Here is an 18,845-nt window from a genome sequence, read left to right on the forward strand (position 1 = left end):
AGGAGCTGAACACAGAGCGTGTTTATAACCTTCAGGAACATAGAAAATCACTTTTGCCAAAGGGATTCTCTTCCAGGCTAGATGAGGGCCAAGTTGGATGATTTTGCTCACAAATACCGCTGATCTTGTTGGGAGGTTGTTTGTTTTTTGTTTTTTTTTTTGCATGATTGGTGAATTGAAGTTGCCCACCTTGCCGAAACATGTTTATGTGGAAGTAGGCTCATAATTGTTGACTTTTATCTAAAACTTTGGATTGGATGCTTATAGTTTTATGAATAGTTGTATTCTGGAAGTATGAATCGGTGAAGGAATGTACAAAATGGAACCCTGCTACTCATTGCCTAGGCTGCTTCTTTCACTGTTGCTCTTCTATCCTGTTTGGGTATTGCAGATGTGACCCAATATGGTGATGCTTTTGATGTGACATTTGAAAACACAGTATTAAAAAACAAGTCCAAAACCAAACCAACCAACCTTGGCTTTTGAGAGGACAAGAAGCCAACGCTTGCTTCTTGCCACTTCCCACATCCTTTTATACACGACTGTGTAAGTCCTTAACCAAATAATAGTAAAACAAAACAAAAAACCAAGCAATAAAATGTAACCATTCTGGTATTTTATTTGTACATACTGTATCATAGCCATATGCCAGAGTTTGCAGAATATTTTTGGAAGTTTGATTTGTACGGGATTTAACTTACCTTAAAATTTAAGGAATTATTGTGTTGCTGCGTGACCTTATTAGCGTTTTGTTTTGTTGCAGTCTGCTTTACGTTTAGAGGGCTCTTCAGCAGCCATGGGGACACTGTTGGCGAGGGGCAACGTGTGCCCTGCTCCAGTGGCTGGTGGCCCAGGAGCCCAGCTGGTCCCAAACTGGCACTGGGGCACAAGCTCCCCAGTTTGCATGTCAAGAGCATAGCGGATCGCTAATTGCTGTAGTCAGTGCTGTTGTGGGGTGGACTTGTGCTACCTATTTAACAGAATCTGATCATCCCCCAGGACAGTGGTGGCTTTATTTTTGGCCTGGGGTCGCTGGAGGTGGGGTGCTGCAGGCTGGGAGTGCTGGTCCTGTCCCTGCAAGTGTTCTGCTGTGCTGATGGTCTCCATCCCCCACGCTTTCCAAAGCCCTGATCCCTGCTAAGTGTTGGTGGGGCTTCCTCTCCCGTTTTGTTTTATTCCCGCTGCTGGTGGCAAAGGGCACAAAACCCATGGCTGTTGTAAATACACTTGTCCCTACCCCTTCTCCGCCGACTTGAGTGGTCTGTGGGTGGCAGCGGGGGCTGTAGCTGAGACTTCTTGTTATGCTGTGATTCTTGGCTTCACTTTCAGGCTGTATTTGTGGGTTTTGGGGACCACCGTGTGCCCTTCAGCTCAGTTCCTGGCCTGTGCGGGGAGCGGGGCCGTGCATCGCCCTTCCCCGCCCCGCTGGCTCCGAGCTACGGCCCTCCGCGCCTCTTACCATGTAACCCCACTTTTAATTTCCTCTCAATAAAAAAAAGTTCATTGTTGATTATTTTTTTTCCCCCATTTGTTTTGGGTGCGCGGCTCCGGCGGTGTCATTCCGGGGGCGGAACGTTCCGGCGGGGCGGAGCGCGGCGGCGGAGGGAGGGAGCGGGCGGACCGGGTCCGGCGCCATGGCGGGCCCGCTGCTGCAGGCCTGGGGGCTGGGGGCGGCCCTGCGGAGCCGAGCCGCTCTCCGCCCGCTAGGGCTGCTGGCCCCGCCGTGCCGGGAGCTGGCGGGACCGGGGTCGGGAGAGGCGGCGCTGGAAGAGAATCCCTTCTACGGGAAGTACCGGCATAAGATCCAGGAGCTGAGGAGGTGCGGAAGGGGGGAAGCCGGGCCCTGAGGGGAATGGCGGCGGGGGCCGAGCCCCGAGGGGCGGGGAAGGGGGCTGGGCCCTGAGGGGAAGGAAGAGGGAACGGTGGGGTGTATGTGTGCTGCTTTTTTTTGGGGGGGGAAAGGGGTTGCTGGGTTATTTTGGGAGGGAGGAGGGAGGTAACTTTTAGCTTTGCGGAAATTAACTAGCTTAGGCCAAACGCAGGCTTGAAATTCACCTGTGTTGCCACCAAATGGATGAGAGAGGCTTCCCCCAGGGTGTTCACGGAATGGCAGGGGTTGGAAGGGATCTCTGGAGATGGATCATCTAGTCCAGACCCCCTGCCAAAGCAGGGTCACCCAGAGCAGGCTGGACAGGAGTGCATCCAGGTGGGTTTTGAGTGTCTCCAGAGGAGGCTCCACCATCTCTCTGGGCAGCCTGTTCCAGTGTTCTGCCACCCTCAAAATAAAGAAGGTTTTCCTAATGTTGAGATGGAATTTCCCGTGTTCCAGTTCCTGCCCATTGCCCCTTGTCCTGTCAGTGGTCACCACTGTAAAGAGTCTGGTGCCATCCTCTTGACACCCACCCTTTAGATACTGATAAGCGTTGATGATGTCCCCTCTCAGTCTTCCCCAGGCTAAACAGGCCCAGGTCTCTCAGCCTGTTCTTCTTGAACTGGGGGACCTATAACTGGACACAGTACTCCAGATGTGGCCACACCAGGGCAGAGTAGAGGGGAAGGATGACCTCCCTCCACCTGCTGGCTGTGCTCCTGCACCCCAGGAGGCCGTTGGCCATCTTGGCCACAAGGGCACATTGCTGGCTCCTGGGCACCTTGTCCACCAGGACTCCCAGCTGAACCCTATCAAGGTTCAGCTTGACAAGAGATAATTTTGCTAACAAGAAAGTAAAATTTTAAGTTAAGGACATGAATCAGAACCACGGTAAACATTTTAAAAGGCCAAATGATGTTAATCACTCAGTATTGTTAATTGTCCCTTTTCCAATTCAGATCCAGTCCAGAGGTATTTGAATCCCGTATGGAAAAAAGAAATGAAGTGAAAAAGCAGCCGGTGGGATATTCCAAACAAGGAGAATTTATCAAATGTATGGAGGAAAAGGTAAGGCCAATTTTCTTTGTAGTTAACATATATTAAAACTATAATGTTATTTATATAGGATCAGCCTAATGCTACAAACATACGGCGTTCCTGTTAGTAAGAAGCCCCAGAATTTCACTCTCTGGTGGCTAGAAATATTATTCTTTATTCCAGTGTACTCTTTTGCTGTATTTTAGGTTGTAAATTTTGTGCTTGAGGCCTTATTTGTTTAATTAGTTCCACATGAGTTTGGCCAGATGATGTGACAAGATCTTGTGTTTATCATTTTGTAGTGAATGAAAGCAAGCTGTTGAGTAATACTGGATCCAAAATGCATAATAGTTTGCTTTAATCCTTTCTGATCTTGGAATTCACAATTCACATTGTTACTCATCTTCTTATTCTCCTAATCAATATTTTATTTTAATAAAATGCACAGAAGCAATCTCTTAAGTATCTTAAATTTGAGCTCATACTTGGAACATCATGTTAGCAGGCGTGTTATGCATGGAAGGGAAGGCAAATAAATGGTATTAAAGCATCAGCTATAAAAACTAAAGAAGAATGTTGTTTTTTTCTAGGCAGAAGGCGTGGGCACAAAGACATCAAAGGGAGGTTTCACAAAAGATAAGGTAAGGGAAGTGAGCCGAAGTGTTGGGAGAGGACTTGCTGGCAAATCAAGGATGTAGATTAACTTGTGTTACTTCCATCAGTGGTTCAGCCAAGGGCTTCTTGAGATAAAACTAGTATTCCTTTTCCAGCTCTTGAGTATAAGAGACTCATTTACTATTGGGATCACTTTCAAGTCTTAAAACTCCTGGCAGTCTGTTTTTTTATTCTCTGATCCTTTCTCTCTTGACATCCTGAAGTTCCTACAGGGGATCTGTACTGAATGCTGACAGTAATAATTTGAAAGGGTTAAGCTGCCTTTAGAGCATTTCCAAGGATCAGCCAGCAGAGGGACAAGAGAATGGTTTTATTCTTTTGAATTCTTGTATTTTGGCAAACTTTCTGTGCAAATCTGCCAACAAGAGCCTGTGTCTGAGATGGCTGAAGGGGAGAGGCTGCAGCTCCTCTTGCAGCTTCAGTAGAGATCTGCAGAACTGAAACAAAGTATATTCTGTGTCCTGACAGAATCTCTTCTATTCTGCCTCAGGGTGTGAATCCACTTCTCAGTGTGTTACTGCTTATGATTTACTAGTTTCTTTGGCAATTCAGAGGACTAAGTCACATTGTAAATTTAATTTAGTTGCTCCAGCTTGATTTTGCTGTCTGTATTTGGATCCGTTGATTCGGGATTCTCAGTTGAATCAGAAAACTAGATTCCTTATGCTTTCTCTTGCAGACACTTGATTCCATTCTTAATGTTGAGATGGTGAAAGAAAAATCAGCGGAGGAGATAAAACAGGTGATGTATTTAACTGCAATAAAGTTTGCTTCACATCTGTGCTTAATAGTGATCTTCATGTGAGGATGGAAGTGTTATTTAAGCTGAAAAATAAAACATGGCGATGCATGTATATTTATAAAAAGTGCATTCACATGCATATCAATAGTAGAAGATAAAGTTCTCTCCTTATAGGTAAGGCCACCTAGGAGGTACCTGCTTGATAAATAGTACATTTGGATTTGATCACTCAAAAGCTGTCTCAATTGTGATTCTTACTGTTGCCATTTAATGTGTAGCAGTTGAGTTGGCATCAGCAAGCTCCTGTCGGGTTTGAAGCCTGGTAAAGGGAAACCCTGGCAGTAGCTCGTGTGCATTATGCTACATCTGTCTTGCAGGAATAAAAAAAAATAGCTTTTGCCAACTTGTACCTTTGTTTGCATTATCTGTCATTCAGGAGCCCGTGTACTCATACTAAAGTTGGTTAGAGTAAGAAGGAGGTGGGTGGGTCTGTTTGAAGAACAGCGTGAATCAAGTTATTCTCCCTAATATCTGCTTGGCTTTGCACTGTATTCCTTTTTATTTAGTTATAGGTCACATCTGTTGCACATTTCTGATGTAGCTTGTGTTGGTTTTTTTTTACTTATCAGACTGTATGCCAAGAAACTTTATCTAGGCATGATTGATCATTTAAGGGGGACAACACATATGAAAGAGCCTTCTGGCACGACTTAGAGAACAGAAACCCAGCTGCTTTCCCAATAGCTCGAGAACATTATAGAAGTGGTTGTGTGCTCTGCAGGGGGTGGTGTGTGACCAGTTTCAGCAGGGACTGGATTTGATAACGCACGGGTTTCCTTTGAGTTCCCCTATCTCTGTTTCATTATTAAGCATTTTACTGGCAATTCTCATATGTAAGACTGGGGAAGGGCAACTGAAAAAGTCATGAACTCTGGGCTTTTATATGTGCTTGTCAATTTATTAAGGACTTTGAGCTTCTATGTAGGTATTGCTGTCGTGCTGTGGTGAAGAAAAAGATTGTGAACGCAGAGGAGCATTGTGCAGAGTCTTGTCCTCTATTGAAAATGTCTTGTATGTTCTTTATTACAAAAAAAAGCCAACACAAAACACACAAAACCTCAACTCCTGTGGAAATTATTAGTGTGATTGCTGGGAAAACGTAAGAAGCAGTCGTGATGGCTGGTAAATCTTGAGCCACCTCTGAACCCACTGCTTATTTCTGTTACCTAGTTGAAGTCTGTTGCTTGGTTCTCTGGAATCTTAGGAGAAGTGTATTCATTAGCAGGAAAGTCAGTCAGGCTTGATTGAAAAAATACTTACAAAGGTTAGTTGACAAATGGAATTCTTTTCAAAGCATTTAATATTACTACTAGATGCTTGATTTTAACTGTATCTCATCTCTTTTGTTTCCTACAGATTTGGAATCAATATTTTTCTGCAAAAGATACGGTTTATGCCGTTATTCCTGTAAGTAGTTCCCCTGTAGTTACACACTTGAAAGGCCAGTGTACAAAGCTTTCCTTTCAAATTGTGGTCCTGTTGCTTTCAAAAGCAATCATTGAAGGAAAATGAGGTTTCAAGAACAAACTAACTTTCCGGATTGAGTGTTCTTATTGCCCCAGATAAAGGCTTTTGTTTCCAAAAATGTGTATCCCTTTTTTTTCTCACTTACATCAGTCTCAATAAAAATAAAGCCAGTACTTTTTTCTGCACACCTGGCTTGAATTTCCTGGCATTTTCTATTATGATTATCCAATAGTCTTTGCAGTATCTATTAAGGTAGCATTTGTATTTTCAAATCATTTTTTCTCAGAGTTGCTCATTTCTTCCCCCGCTTCCCTGCAGCACTGACTGCTAACTCAAGTTTAATACGGCAGCATAAGAGCATTTGGCTAATAACTTGCACATGGCTAATCACTTATGACTTACTTTCATACATTTAAAATTATTGGCAGCACTGTCTTTCATTGAGATTGCATGGTGCTTCCTGTGATAAGATCAAATTTCTTACTCCTGATAGCTTTAGCAGATGTTAATTGTTGTTAATCTGCATTAGGCTGAAGGAGATTTTTCTCGCTTTTGGGGTTCCTTTTTATTCTTTACTTCAGAGTCACTATGTGATCGTGATCTGTTTAAATCTGTATTTTCACAGCTGGGCACGAATCGTGTGTTCCTTGAGTTCTTGAAACCTCATTTAGATCTGGGGTCTGATTTGCGATTGCACTTGGCCCCTTGAGCTGCAACTGGAGTTGATGGGAGGCTTTATTGTGAGTGTATGAAGTGCTGTGTGCTCTGAAAATGGCAATGTGGGATTTGAAGTCAGGGAGCTGCGTGGTTCAGTTTTCCCAACATGTGGATGTTGTGCAAATGGTTTGAATTGCACTTTGACTGTAGCAGAGGGCCAAAGCCAAGGGGACTCCAGTATAGGTCTTTCATTAGTGGGGCTGGCACTGGTCTTTGGTGCACTGTTTTAGAGGAGCTTTGGAAGGTTTTAAGGCTTTAATTCAAACCAGGTCCTAGGCACGTTAGGAAGTAGTTCATGGTGTCATCGGGGAAAAAAACCTACATCTTTTGCCAGAAGCTTTGTGTTGGCTGGAAGAAAGGCCTCACGTCATTCTCCAGTGCTCAAAAGCACACACGGAGGAATTTCATGTTGATGAATGGCATATGTTTGCTTTCATGAACACCTTAGAGCAGGTATGTATATGTGGTGCTGGGAAGAGAAAAGCAGGCAGAAGATTTGGGGGAACGCAGAGGACACATGAATGAGATTGCCAGGTTTCATCAGGGATGACCAAATGAGTTTGTGGTTTCAATAAGCAATAAGTGTGTTACTTGAGTAAATATCTAGGCTGCATTTTAATACTGAAGAACAGATGACTGTGACGTAAAATCTACAATTTGAGGCCAGAGATATGTCATCTTGCTGAAGTGTTGACAACCACAGGATGCAGTGGAGCCATTACTGAAAAAGGACGTAATGTAAGCCTAAAGCGTGGGCCCCACACCTCCAAGGAATAAAGCCTTGGATTCAAGGAGTTTGCTGCTGCTGCCTTAGAGGTGGAATTGTTAAAACAGGGTACCAATGTCATTAGGTAACTAAGAACTAAGTGCAGTTTTCCATGGACTCATTGTCAGCCATTCCCACAGTGACACTTTCTGTAGATAGAAGTTGTACCCTGTAAAGGTTAATGTGATGATTTGGAATAACTGTACATCCACGTTTCTGTTATGAAAATTGAATTTCTCTTTCTCTTTCCCTAAAGGCAGAAAAGTTTGATTTAATATGGAAGAGAGCCCAGAAATGTCCATCGGTACGTATGGCAGAGACTTGCAATGTGTGGATGCAGAGCTGCATTTCTCCTTTCTAAAGCCTAATTCATCAACTTTTCGCCCTCCTGTATTCAGACTCAGCTTGATTAGTAAAATCCACATGTTCAAATACTTGTCTTAGTGTTCAGATAAAAGCAGTGGCTATTCATATGTATTAAACAGTTTTATCTAGGTGTCAGATATCTGGATATGAGACATAGGATTTAGTAACGAGAGCACAGAATCTCCCAGGGAATGGATTTATCTACACGCCTCCTGTTTCCATTAATGGATTTCTTGTGGTTAAATCTCTTCTGTGCAGCGTTGGGAAGAGCCAAGCCTTGCAGGCCAACCTCATTGCTGTTCCTATGTGTCTTTCCTTATTGCTTAAATCATCCTTGCTTTGACCTGGAGGAACTGCTCTAAGCTATAGCTACGTGTCACCATGGCGTTATGTTGCGTGTACACAGAAAAAGTGAATTCTCTTGTGTTACGGTTGGTGTGAGTTGCTCCTCCTCCTTTTTATGCTTGTTCACTGGCAGTGAAGACAGGCAGCAGTACCTGGAAGGAAAAAAGGCAAGAAATCAGTGTATTGGGGGTCTGTCCACAGAATGAGCTGAACCTTGTCGTGTGTTAGCCTGCTTTTCTTGATCACAGATGTGTGTAGCTGTGCTTTCTTCACCACACTGGTGATCTGTGATAGGTAAAGATTGGTAAGTGAAGACGAGGTATTCGGCTGGAAGCCAAACTGGGCAGGCAGTAATGCTGTGTAAATAATGCATCTCTGTCTCTATGGGAGTGTGAGCTGTCAAAAAAAGGCCTGTATGGCATGTGCTGCAAAACCTAGTGTAAGTTCTGTTGCAGAGCATTGTAATTCAACAGCTGTGACGGGGGAAGGAAGGAGGGAATTGGGTGTAGTCAAACCCCTTATTGCAGAGTAAAATACTCTGTGGGTTGTGTCTTAGGTGTATGCCAGCTTGGCATGAAATACTGACAAGGTGTGATACGGTTATTTCAGAGATGAGTTGGGTTCACTGTTTCTCACATGGGTTGGTGGGTATCACGTAAGCTTCAATTAGAAGATTCCTGTATGAATGAGCAGCTTGTTGCTTTGAGGAAGTTAAACTGCAAAAGCAGGTAACAACTAACAAGCTAAAGGATATCTTTCTGCGATTTTGTGCCACATGCTGCTTGATTATTTTTGTTTTCTGTTGAAAGTAATGTGTTTTTACAGTAATTTGTGCGCTGAAGGATGGACTTAGTGCAAATTTCAGTGTCCTGAGACGGAAATGAAATGCTTTGCTCCTTTATGAAAACAAAGTAGCCAGACTGCGCTGCATTAAGAGGAGTGCTTTTGTGGATCTGAATGGGAGACTTTACTGAATTGATGGATTGGTCCTGTATATTTCAGCTGGCAAGAGCAAGATGAAATATATCTGGCTTCCTGAGCTACTCAGAGCCTGGAAAGTTATTTATAGCTTTAAGTGCATTTCTCTCCAGTGCATTGGTATTTAGTCAGGTATCCTGCTTGTTTTTCTGCTCCCATCTTGTCCTTTTTCTTGATGTGGGAGAATGAGCAAGTCTCTATCCTATGGAGCTGAATAGACTGTAAATCTCTAGAGAGAAAATACTTGCCACTTGTTCTGGTGAAATTACAGGATTAAATGCTCTGAATGCTCCTTATCTTATATTTGACCGTTTCTGCTGTCAATTTTCTAGAAGTGAACAAAAAGGTCCAAGTCTGAATGTTCTCCACCGTCCTTTCCTTTCCTTTGACTGTCTCTCTTAATGCTGATAAAAGTATGTGCCAACGTATTTGCTAAGGAAATAAGACTGATAAGGTAATGCTGGTTTATTGTCTGCTTTGAAGTCTGGCTCCTGCTGTCCTGTCACTTCCAGTGGGGCAAAGAAACCCCTTTTTCTGTTGTGGTTCTCTCACTAAAGCATTTATGCTGGAGGCCAGTATGACACAGGCATCGTTTTGTTCTGTGAAAGAGAGAATTGTGGTTTTTATATTATTTCTTGCAGTTTCTATATGCTTTGCCAAGAAAAGAAGGCTACGAGTTCTTCGTGGGGCAGTGGTCAGGAACAGAATTGCATTTCACTTCCCTAATAAACATTCAGGTAAGTGATTGAAATAAAAAGTCCAAAAATGGCTTAGCATCCAGAAATCCATAATATCAGCTTATTACTATATGTAATATTTTGTAAAGATTTTAATGAACAGGTTGTCTAGCTTTACTTGAAAATAATTGTCGGGAAAAACTGCCATTAATTATAGGTATTTAATAAATTTATGGGTATTAAGTGTCTCTCATTTAATGGACAATGAGGTAGAAGTCAAACAGTCTGAAAATAGAAGCAAGAGCCAAACTTTTTAGAACTGTTTATGCAAGCTACTTAAAATACCAGTAGATGCTATGAGATGAAATGTCTTTCTGAAAATTGCTGGTTCTTTTAAATGCAAAATGGTCTTTAGTCAAGAAAAAACAGCCTAACTCTGCAAATCCCTTATTTTCTGTAAATACCAGGAATAATGACCTCTTGATTAGAACTGGCCCTTAAGCCCTGAAAAATTACTGCCTCCAGAGCAGTTAATGCTCAAAAGTTTTGTAATCAAGCCTCCAAATCTGCAATAGAGCTGAAGTTCTTTATGGGCTACTTATGGGATATTTCTCTCCTTCAGACTCAAGGTGAAACTGCTCCCAGCCAGTTGGTTTTGTACCATTATCCTGAGCTGCAGGAGGAAAAAGGCATAGTACTAATGACAGCAGAAATGGACTCAAAGTTCTTGGTAAGAGAAATCTATTCATGGGCTTTCTTCATTTTATGCTGCAACCTCCTCCTACAGTTTTGCATAAAAACCGAATTAGAGGTCTTTAAAAGACCCTTTTCCAAAGAGTGGTCTTAATAGATTTCTTGAACCTAATCTAGTTAATACTGGGGAAACCTAGAAGGAAATCATCAGTCTGACTGGCTGGTGATTTCAGCTCGTTCATTAGGGTTTTTGGGTTTGAGGTCGCCCCCCTTTACTCTAGGTATTATAGTTTATTGTTGTAAAACAATAGAAACGCTTCTGTATTTTTTATTAATGGAAGCAAATTTAAATGATGGCTGTTGCTACCTGCCAGCAATTAAAAACAGTGCAGTTTAATACTGCTGACCAACTCAGGAGACCTCCAGAGCTCTGTGTCAGGTGTCTGCCTGCCTTTGCTCTTTTCCCTCTGCGTGGGTGTGCTGTTATTTGCGTGTCTGTAGTAGCACAGTGCTGGGACTAATAGCACCAGGGATTATACTGGTGGAACAAGATAACTAAAGCATCCCACCTCTAACTGACCTACTTCACACCACTTCTGAAGCTATGTGCAGAGGAGTCATCAGTAATGCATGTGCCCTGGTGGATCTCAGCTCAAACAATCAATTTTTTGCAAATAGGTCAACCGGAAGATGGGAAAGATGGTGCATTTCCAGTGCCTTAGGGTGGCCAGGGATCATAAAAGACATCTTTGACCTCTGAGGTGTGTGCTCAGCAGCAGAGCAGTTTGTAGGCACAGTGCTGGAGTGTGTAATAAGTAGGTCAGGAACAAGAGGGGGAGGTGGTTTAAGAGATTTGCAAAACTAAGGTGACTTGGAATCAGAGTCGTTTGATGAGTAGGACTGCAGCCTTTCAGCTGCCAAAGATTCTTTTTTGAGGGGATACTCGAATACAACAAACCCCCGTGGTAACAAATGCTTTGTTTTAACTTGCAGGTGGTCCATGAAGCACAGTGCTTGGCCAATCAGGTGCAGCTTTTCTACGCCACGGATCGCTCCCAGACCTACGAATTAGTGGAGACCTTCAACCACAGATCTAACGAATTTAAATATATGTCCGTTATAGCAGAGCTTGAACAGAGCGGACTTGGACGAGAACTGAGACCTGCTCAGGGTCCTGACAAATCGTAGAGCCTGAGCAGTCATAGAGGGTGAAGAGAGCCAGCAGCAGGCAGGGGGTCTCCTCGGTGGAGTGGTCCTGTCTCTTGTTGTAGAAATTTGGTTTGGCGACAGAAAGGATCTGGAGATGTTCTGGGAGTGTGATAGTCAAGCCTCTGGTGTCGATGCAAGATGAGGACTTAGGCCATTTGAATGACAATAAAACTAATTGCCAAAATGGACCCCCATGCTTCAGTGTGACTTCATCAGAATGAGCCGTTTTCCTGTTCTGTAACTCACTGCTGCATGTTGTATTTTTGAAATCTGAAATAAAGTGACAGAAGGGGACTATACTGACATCAGTAGAGAAGTAACAATCAATGTTTCTTCTCAGTAAATGCATTTCAAATGCTCTCCACCATTATAATTGCATGGTCCAGTGCTTTTTCAACTGTGTGGAATTTATACAGGCGTTTCCATCAGGAAAGGAAATTGGGACTGATGGTCTGAAACAGAGTCCTTTTTGTTACTTTGTGTGTGAGGGTCTTTACGCAGATGTGTGCTGTGGCCTGTGTTTTCCTCAGGATTAAAAAACAGAGTGACTAGATTTGTCCTGGGAAGTTTCTGCTTCTTAATTGATACATTAGTTTTATCTTGTTGCTGTGTTTCTGTCTTAGAGATGCTTTTCTTGAGGAGTAGGATATATTATAAACATGGGTTTAGTTTTGTGTATTTTTGAACAGTGTAGAGGAATTATCACATGCTTTATAGAATGATTTTTTTTCTCAGACTGGCCATCTAGTCAGTCAACTCTACAAATGGTATTTGAAGGGACAGAAAATAGCTGTTGTTCCCATTTCAGGGAAGGCACTATCCATAATAAAAGCAGGATGGAATGATATAGTAACAGATCTAGAGCCACCAGCTGGCTTCTCAGTTGCGAAGTGACAACTGATGAAATTTTTGCACTGGTGTGAATATGCAGAGGAGCTTTAACATGGCAGTGTTGGTAAGAATTTGGCTTTTAAGGACTAGAACTGCTTTGGTTTTTAAGTCTGCCTGCACAAAGGAATCCCAAAGCATTGGTGCTTTGAGCTTCTCTCATTTTCATTCCCAGCAGGGGCAGCGTGTCTGTGGACAAGGACATCCTGCAGCGAGCGATGGGCAGCCTGTGGGTGGATTATCAGCAAAACAACCTTATGCAGGCAGACAGGTAAACGGGACAGCCAAGAGCTTTGCAGGAGCAACACCAAAATATTTCCCATATCTACATCAAATCCACATCAAATCCCTAGCACTGACTTGCTCTTAGCAGTAATTACCTGTTACCTTCAGGCCGTATCAGCCTGGTAAGCATTCCCTCCTTTGCCAAAGAAATGGAGGCAAGAAGGGTATGCAACTTGTCTGTTTGAAGAATGCTGATTTTTTTGGGCAGGACTGGTAACAGAACTTTTGTGCTGCCTTTAACTGTGACCTGGCAGGAAGGTTTGGTTATTTATAAAGGGCTCTGACACCATCTGTTTGCCAGTAGGAGCCTGTTGCTGTGACACTCTCCATCACTCCACACTTTCTCAGCCCATTCTTTGGACATGGACAGTGCCCAGCTCAGCACTCAAGGCAGATAGTAAGGTTTTATTGTTGGGGTTTATTTTAGCAGTGACTTGTATACATCGGGTATGAACTCTGGTCCATTCAGGGAGTTACAAGATTTTTTTAGAAGAGACACACTTTCTCCTGGGGTTCTGCTGTGAGAAGGTGGTCTTGCTTCTTGGTAATGTCACCTTTTTTGTTTCCAATTGCGTTGGGTCTGTGAGTGTGTGCAGAGCAGGGGAATAATCAGAGGAGATGTGGATAGGGCTTTATAATCTGAACAGCAAATCACCTTTATTAAAGAGCCTTTCTGCTTCTATTTTGTAGCACTCATGCTCCATTTATCATCTTCCCTTAGCTGAAATAAAGGCAGTTTTGGTTCATTATTCACTTCCTGCTTTGAAGAAGTCAGTTGCTGTGTTCATTTTTAATATAGCTATAATACAACATCTCTAGAAGAGTAATGGGCAACAGGAGTGAAATTCAAGGCTTCCAAATCTACACCTGAGCCTTTTTCTGAGTTTAAAAGATAAAAGTCTCTAGAAAAGGCCGCAGCAGTCACCTGTAATTTTGAGTGGGTTTTTTTCAACCTCTCTTGATTAATCCCGAAATTAGATAATTAGATTAATCCCAAGATAAGAGCTTCTCCAAGGGTTTAAGACAGAAATGGCAAAATCAAGAAAAGGAAACCTTTCTTGCATCGCATGCGTTGGGAAGGCTTTTAAATAAGACCCAAAATGAAAAGGCAAGGTTGATCCTACCCCATGCAGCCCTTCTCTGGCCCTGGCAGAGGTGGGACGGACCGATGGAGGGAAGAAGGGCTTTTCTGCTGTGTGTGCCATGGCAGGGAGGCAGCGGAGGGTTTACGAAGCTGGAAGCTGCTCACCCTCCTGCGAGCCATTCCCAGATCTGCGGACTGGGAGATGGACTCTGCCACCGAAATGCTGTTGTGAGCAGGGAAGCTTCAGAGAGCCGTTTCCTGTTGTATTCCTTTATAATCTGTATACAGATTATAATCTGTGTTCCTCTGGATTATAACATCATGTAGAAATACGTATTCCTACAGATTGTAACGTCATGTGGGAATACAGCTTATAGCAGCAGATGGCCCTGTGGTCTGAGGGGCTGCACCATCCGAGCATCTTGGTCATGGACAACAGAGTTGGTTCAATACTGGGTTGCAAGTTTGTTGGGGTGTGAATAGGATCCATAAATTTTAAATGGAATCATGGAAACCCTTAGTCCTTTTGGAAATGTATGAGCTAAAGTGTGTGCTTGCGCTACGGTTTGGTCTGGGGCAGCACAGTCAGATCTCTGCTGACTGCTGCCGTCATGGAGATGAGGCTGAAACTTGGATAAAGACCTGTCACAAAAAGGTCCTGGAGAAACTCTATGCTTGATGTTCCATCCCACTAAGTGCTTTCTGTAAGGGGGAGTAACTCAGCTGAAGAACTGGCCCCACAAACCATCCTTGCTGCAGAAATAGGCCAGTGGTCTTTTGGTGGCTGTGTGGCTTCTCTGGTGCCCGGGATGCGGTTGTGCGTGAACCTGCTGGTGGCTGCCTGTCCTCGGCGTGTCTGTAGAGCATTTGATGCTCGTTGGGTCTGTGCTGAGCCTCAGAGGTGGTGGAAATAATGCTCTTAGTCTGGGCGTGGGGAGAGAAGGTGACTGTGAGATCTACATGCTGTCCAGCCACTAGAGGGAAGGGTTGTCTCCTTATTCTGAGCTCCAGGCAGCACACAGCTTGCAGGAGCCTCTCTGCTCAGCTTGGTGGGCTCGGCATGAGTTTTGTGCTAAAAAACATACAAATCCCCAGGCTGCTCCTATAGGATTGATAAGGCGGTGGGTTGTTCTGAGATAGACCAACGGTTCCTCTAGCCTGGTGTCCCAGATGGGCTGCCTTGGGGAGGGCAAACATTCTGCAATAGCTTTCCCGGTGGCTTTGCTGATTTCCAGCCTCGTGTGGGCCAGGGTCTTCACAGCTGAACCAGCTGCTGCAGGAGCCACCTCCTCCCCTCCTGCTGCCTTTGGCTGGGGGAGAGCCCAGGGCCAGGGATGTGGCAGGAGCTCCTGCTAGGAGCCGTGGAGCAAGTTCTGCAGCCGGAGGCTCTTTGTTAGCCTCTCAAAACCCGGTTTGCCCACCCACCAGCCCTGTCGCCCGGGGGGAGATGTTCCCCCACGTCAGCAGGAAACCCAGAGCCCAGCCTGCTCCCAGGGGAGACACCCTGCCTTGTGCAAGGCGGCTCTAGCAGCAATCAAGGAAGTGCAGATTGAAGGATGATGTTCTTACCCTCGCCTGAAACGCTGACTCCAGTGCTTTTTCATCTGCGCCTGGTTTTTTTCTTTTTTTTCCCCCCTGTGCTTTAGCAAACAGCAAGACTCCGGTCCCGTCTGATCCACGGCTGAGGAAGTTCCCATTCCCTGTCTCTTGAGCTTGCGCAGGACTCGGTGGAGCAGGGAAGGGGAACTGGCTCTTCCTGAGGCTGCGTAGCCGAGGAGAACTTCTCTGGGCACATCCTTTGCCTCTCTGGGGACAACCGGGGCAAACCCACTTGCTCCCTTTGCTGTGTCTTTGTGGTCTGCACAGGCACGTGGAGCCTTCAAACCCTGCCTGGGCACGAACGTCTCCCTGGACACTGGGCAATGCGCTGATTGGGGTGCAGGGCTGATGGACTGATGGGGTGCAGTGCTGATGGGGTGCTGTGCTGCTGATGGGGTGCTCTGCAGATGGGGTGACACACTGGTGGGGTGCAGTGCTGATGGGGTACATGTCGTGCAGGGCATCATGTGGCCATGGAGAGCCCATCCTGGCTCCACAGCTTTTGGGGGGCTCACCACACCACCACCCCCAGTGCAGCTGTGTCCTGTCGAGCTGGTCAAAGCCACATCGCCACTGGGCCTCTCTCCGTGACCACCCCTGAGGTCTGATGGAGCCACCCAGCTCTCCAGGCTCACTTCCTTCCCCGCTTCCTTCCCCCTGGATAAATTCAGCCCTGCACCTGCCTGCGGGAGCGGGGCCAACCCCCCTCTTCCTTCCTCCGGGAAAGACCAATGCCCTCTTCACAATAACACATCCCTCCTGCCCCAAACCTGCCCCTTGGACCTTTTCCTCTCTCCCAAGCGACTCCTGCCCTCCCTCCCCACAGCTGGGACCCCGGTGGCTCCGGTACCACGGGCTCTCTGCTCTGTGTGGTTTCCCAAACCCAAAGCCTCCTGCAAGGTGGAAACTCCCTGACCCAGGAGGTGCTGCTGACTCCCACGAACTTGCGGGGCTGCAGCTGATGCAACTTCAGCCTTCGTGCTCTTTTCCTGGCCCCTCTCCTTTGGCTCCAGACCGATGAGGGTGGGAGGGACCCCATTTCTCATCAAAGTATTTTGGCTCCATCTCGCCTGGATGTAAATCCTGGCGGTGAGTTCCCTCTGGGATCTTTGCTGTACGGCCAAACCCCCTCAGTTTTGGATTTGTGCCCGGTTTTTTTCGCTGGGGTTTCAGTTGAAAATTTCCTCCTGGCTTGGCATTAGCTGCCGGGAGTCACATCTGCTCCGCAGACCCCTGCCGCCCGCTCAAGAGGTCCGAGGTCGTGTTGCAGTTTCCTGCATCGCTTGGGGATGAGCATGGACCAACCTGCCGGGTCCCCAGGGTGGAGGACAGTGGTGTTGCTCAGCCCTTGCTGGGTCCCAGAGCAGCTGTGACGTGCGAGTAGGGAGCATCCAGCGTTGGGGACGCTCCCCAGGTGCCAAAACACTTTGCAGAGCTGCAGCCACCGCTTGAACCTGCTGGAGCTGGGCATGGGGGTGGTTCCCCAGCAGCCAGGAGGAGCATGCTGGGCTCTTTGGGCCAGATCCTGATTTTAGGGGCATTACTTTGACCTGAGAATATCTGCAATGGCCATGAGAGATCTGCTCAGGAGCTGATGTGGAAGAAGCTGTACCTCCGTCAACCAGCCCTTGGGTCCTGGGGAGGATGTACACGCAGAGCTGAGCTTTCGGGGTTATGGCTGTTGGACCTGAATCAGCTGATGATGGTGGTGGGAAGCAGCCAGACAGATGAATTTGTCACCTCGTGCTTCCCTCCTGCTCCAGGACCTGAAAGTTCAGGGCACTTGGTGTTCAGGTTTTTACCTTTTCTGTAGAAACGTGCTGCAGGTGTGAGATATCCCAACCACCTCCCGTGTCACTGGGTGCCAAGCACGGGTGGATCCTGCATGTCCTCGATGTGTCCTTCCTCCATTGCCTGGCCCACGACCTGTCCTTCAGGCACATCCCAAATGGGGACAGGCAGGAAAGCCAGGGGCTGCTGGGTTGTGCAAAGCCCTGATTCCCGCTGGTCCTGGCTGAAAACAATCCACCAGAGGCTGCTGCCTGATGCTGTGGGCTCTTTGATGTCTTCTTTTCTCCTAATAAGATGCTGCTGCAGGTGACAAATAGTTTCTCTTGTACCCACACAAAACCAGCGCAGGGAGAACTGATGCCTCGTAGGGCTTGGGCTGAGCTCCATCGTGGCCATCTGCTCTGGGAAGCTGCTGGAAAACCGAGGGTGTTTGCCATTGCCGGGCAGGTGACTTTATTTTTAAAGGCTGTCCCTGAACATTGTGCCTCAAGGGCAGACCCTGGCATCACCTGAAGCTGAGAAGCATCCGTTATGGGGGTGGGAGTCCAGATCCTGCAGAGATGTGTCCCCCGGGGGGTGCAGGCTGCTTGGGGTCAGAAGGTAAAGCCATGGCCACCGCAGGGGAAGCCAGGCAGGGTTCAGGGAGGCAAACCTGAGCCCTCCTGCTCCGTGCAGACCTGCCCAGCGGCCAGATCCTCCCAGCACCTCGGGCTGCTGGGTTTGTGGTTTCCTTTCTCACACTCCTGCTGCTCCCCCACCTCGCCCCATCACCGGCAAGCGCTTGGCTGAACCTGAGTTCAACACACGTTTAAGTGAAGCCTAGAAATGTGTCTCTCGTTAGAACTGTCCCAGGGCCAAACAACTGGAGAACAAGTCTTATGAGGAGAGGCTGAGGGAGCTGGGGTTGTCCAGCCTGGAGAAAAGGAGGCTGAGGGGAGACCTTATTGCTCTCTACCTGAAAGGAGGGTGTAGAGAGGCGGGCGTCAGTCTCTTCTCCCGAGTCACAGGTGCTAGGACAAGAGGAAATGGCCTCAAGTTGCACCAGGGGAGGTTTAGATTAGATATTAGGAAAAATTTTTAAATGGAAAGGGTTATCAAGCATTGGAATGGGCTGCCCAGAGAAGTGGAATTGTCATCCCTGGAGGTATTTGTAAGATGGGTAGACACAGTGCTCAGTGACATGTTTTATTGATGGTGTTTAGAGTTAGGCTGATGGTTGGACTCGACGATCTGAAAGGTCCCTTCCAACTTAGGCAACTCTATGAATGTTTAGGTGTTTCCAGCCATGCCAGCATCTCACCTCACCATGTGCTGGGCTGCTCCCCTGGGGAAAGACAGGCGACTGGGAGCACTGGGGCCGTGCTGCTGCCTCCCACCCCCCCAACAACACCCACAGGCGTCACGCGTGGGGTGCTCCACGTGTTTTAAATCCCCACTGGGGAGTCTGAACCCCGGCGCAGAGTCCTGGCCCGTGCTGGGCCATCCCACGCTGGCTGGCCGTCCCTCTGGGCGCTGAGCGTGCCGGCGCAGGCTCGCCTTCCCCCAGCAGTATTTAAATACCACAACGGGCTTCTGAGCTCACCCCACCTCCGAGA

General features: G+C 46.4%; 1 protein-coding gene across 1 annotated transcript; it reads left to right on the forward strand.

Moving 5' to 3' along the window:
• The first annotated feature begins 1,609 nt into the window (after positions 1–1,609).
• ATPAF1 (ATP synthase mitochondrial F1 complex assembly factor 1) lies at positions 1,610–12,156 on the forward strand. The gene is made up of 9 exons (XM_014939488.1): positions 1,610–1,819; positions 2,830–2,938; positions 3,499–3,549; positions 4,263–4,325; positions 5,742–5,792; positions 7,592–7,639; positions 9,666–9,761; positions 10,324–10,431; positions 11,388–12,156. The coding sequence occupies exons 1-9, from the start codon at positions 1,635–1,637 to the stop codon at positions 11,580–11,582; spliced, it is 906 nt and encodes a 301-aa protein (XP_014794974.1). The 5' UTR covers positions 1,610–1,634; the 3' UTR covers positions 11,583–12,156.
• The last annotated feature ends 6,689 nt before the right edge of the window (positions 12,157–18,845 follow it).

The sequence above is a fragment of the Calidris pugnax genome, unplaced genomic scaffold (assembly GCF_001431845.1).
Source record: "Calidris pugnax isolate Ruff unplaced genomic scaffold, ASM143184v1 scaffold18, whole genome shotgun sequence".
NCBI lineage: Eukaryota > Metazoa > Chordata > Aves > Charadriiformes > Scolopacidae > Calidris > Calidris pugnax.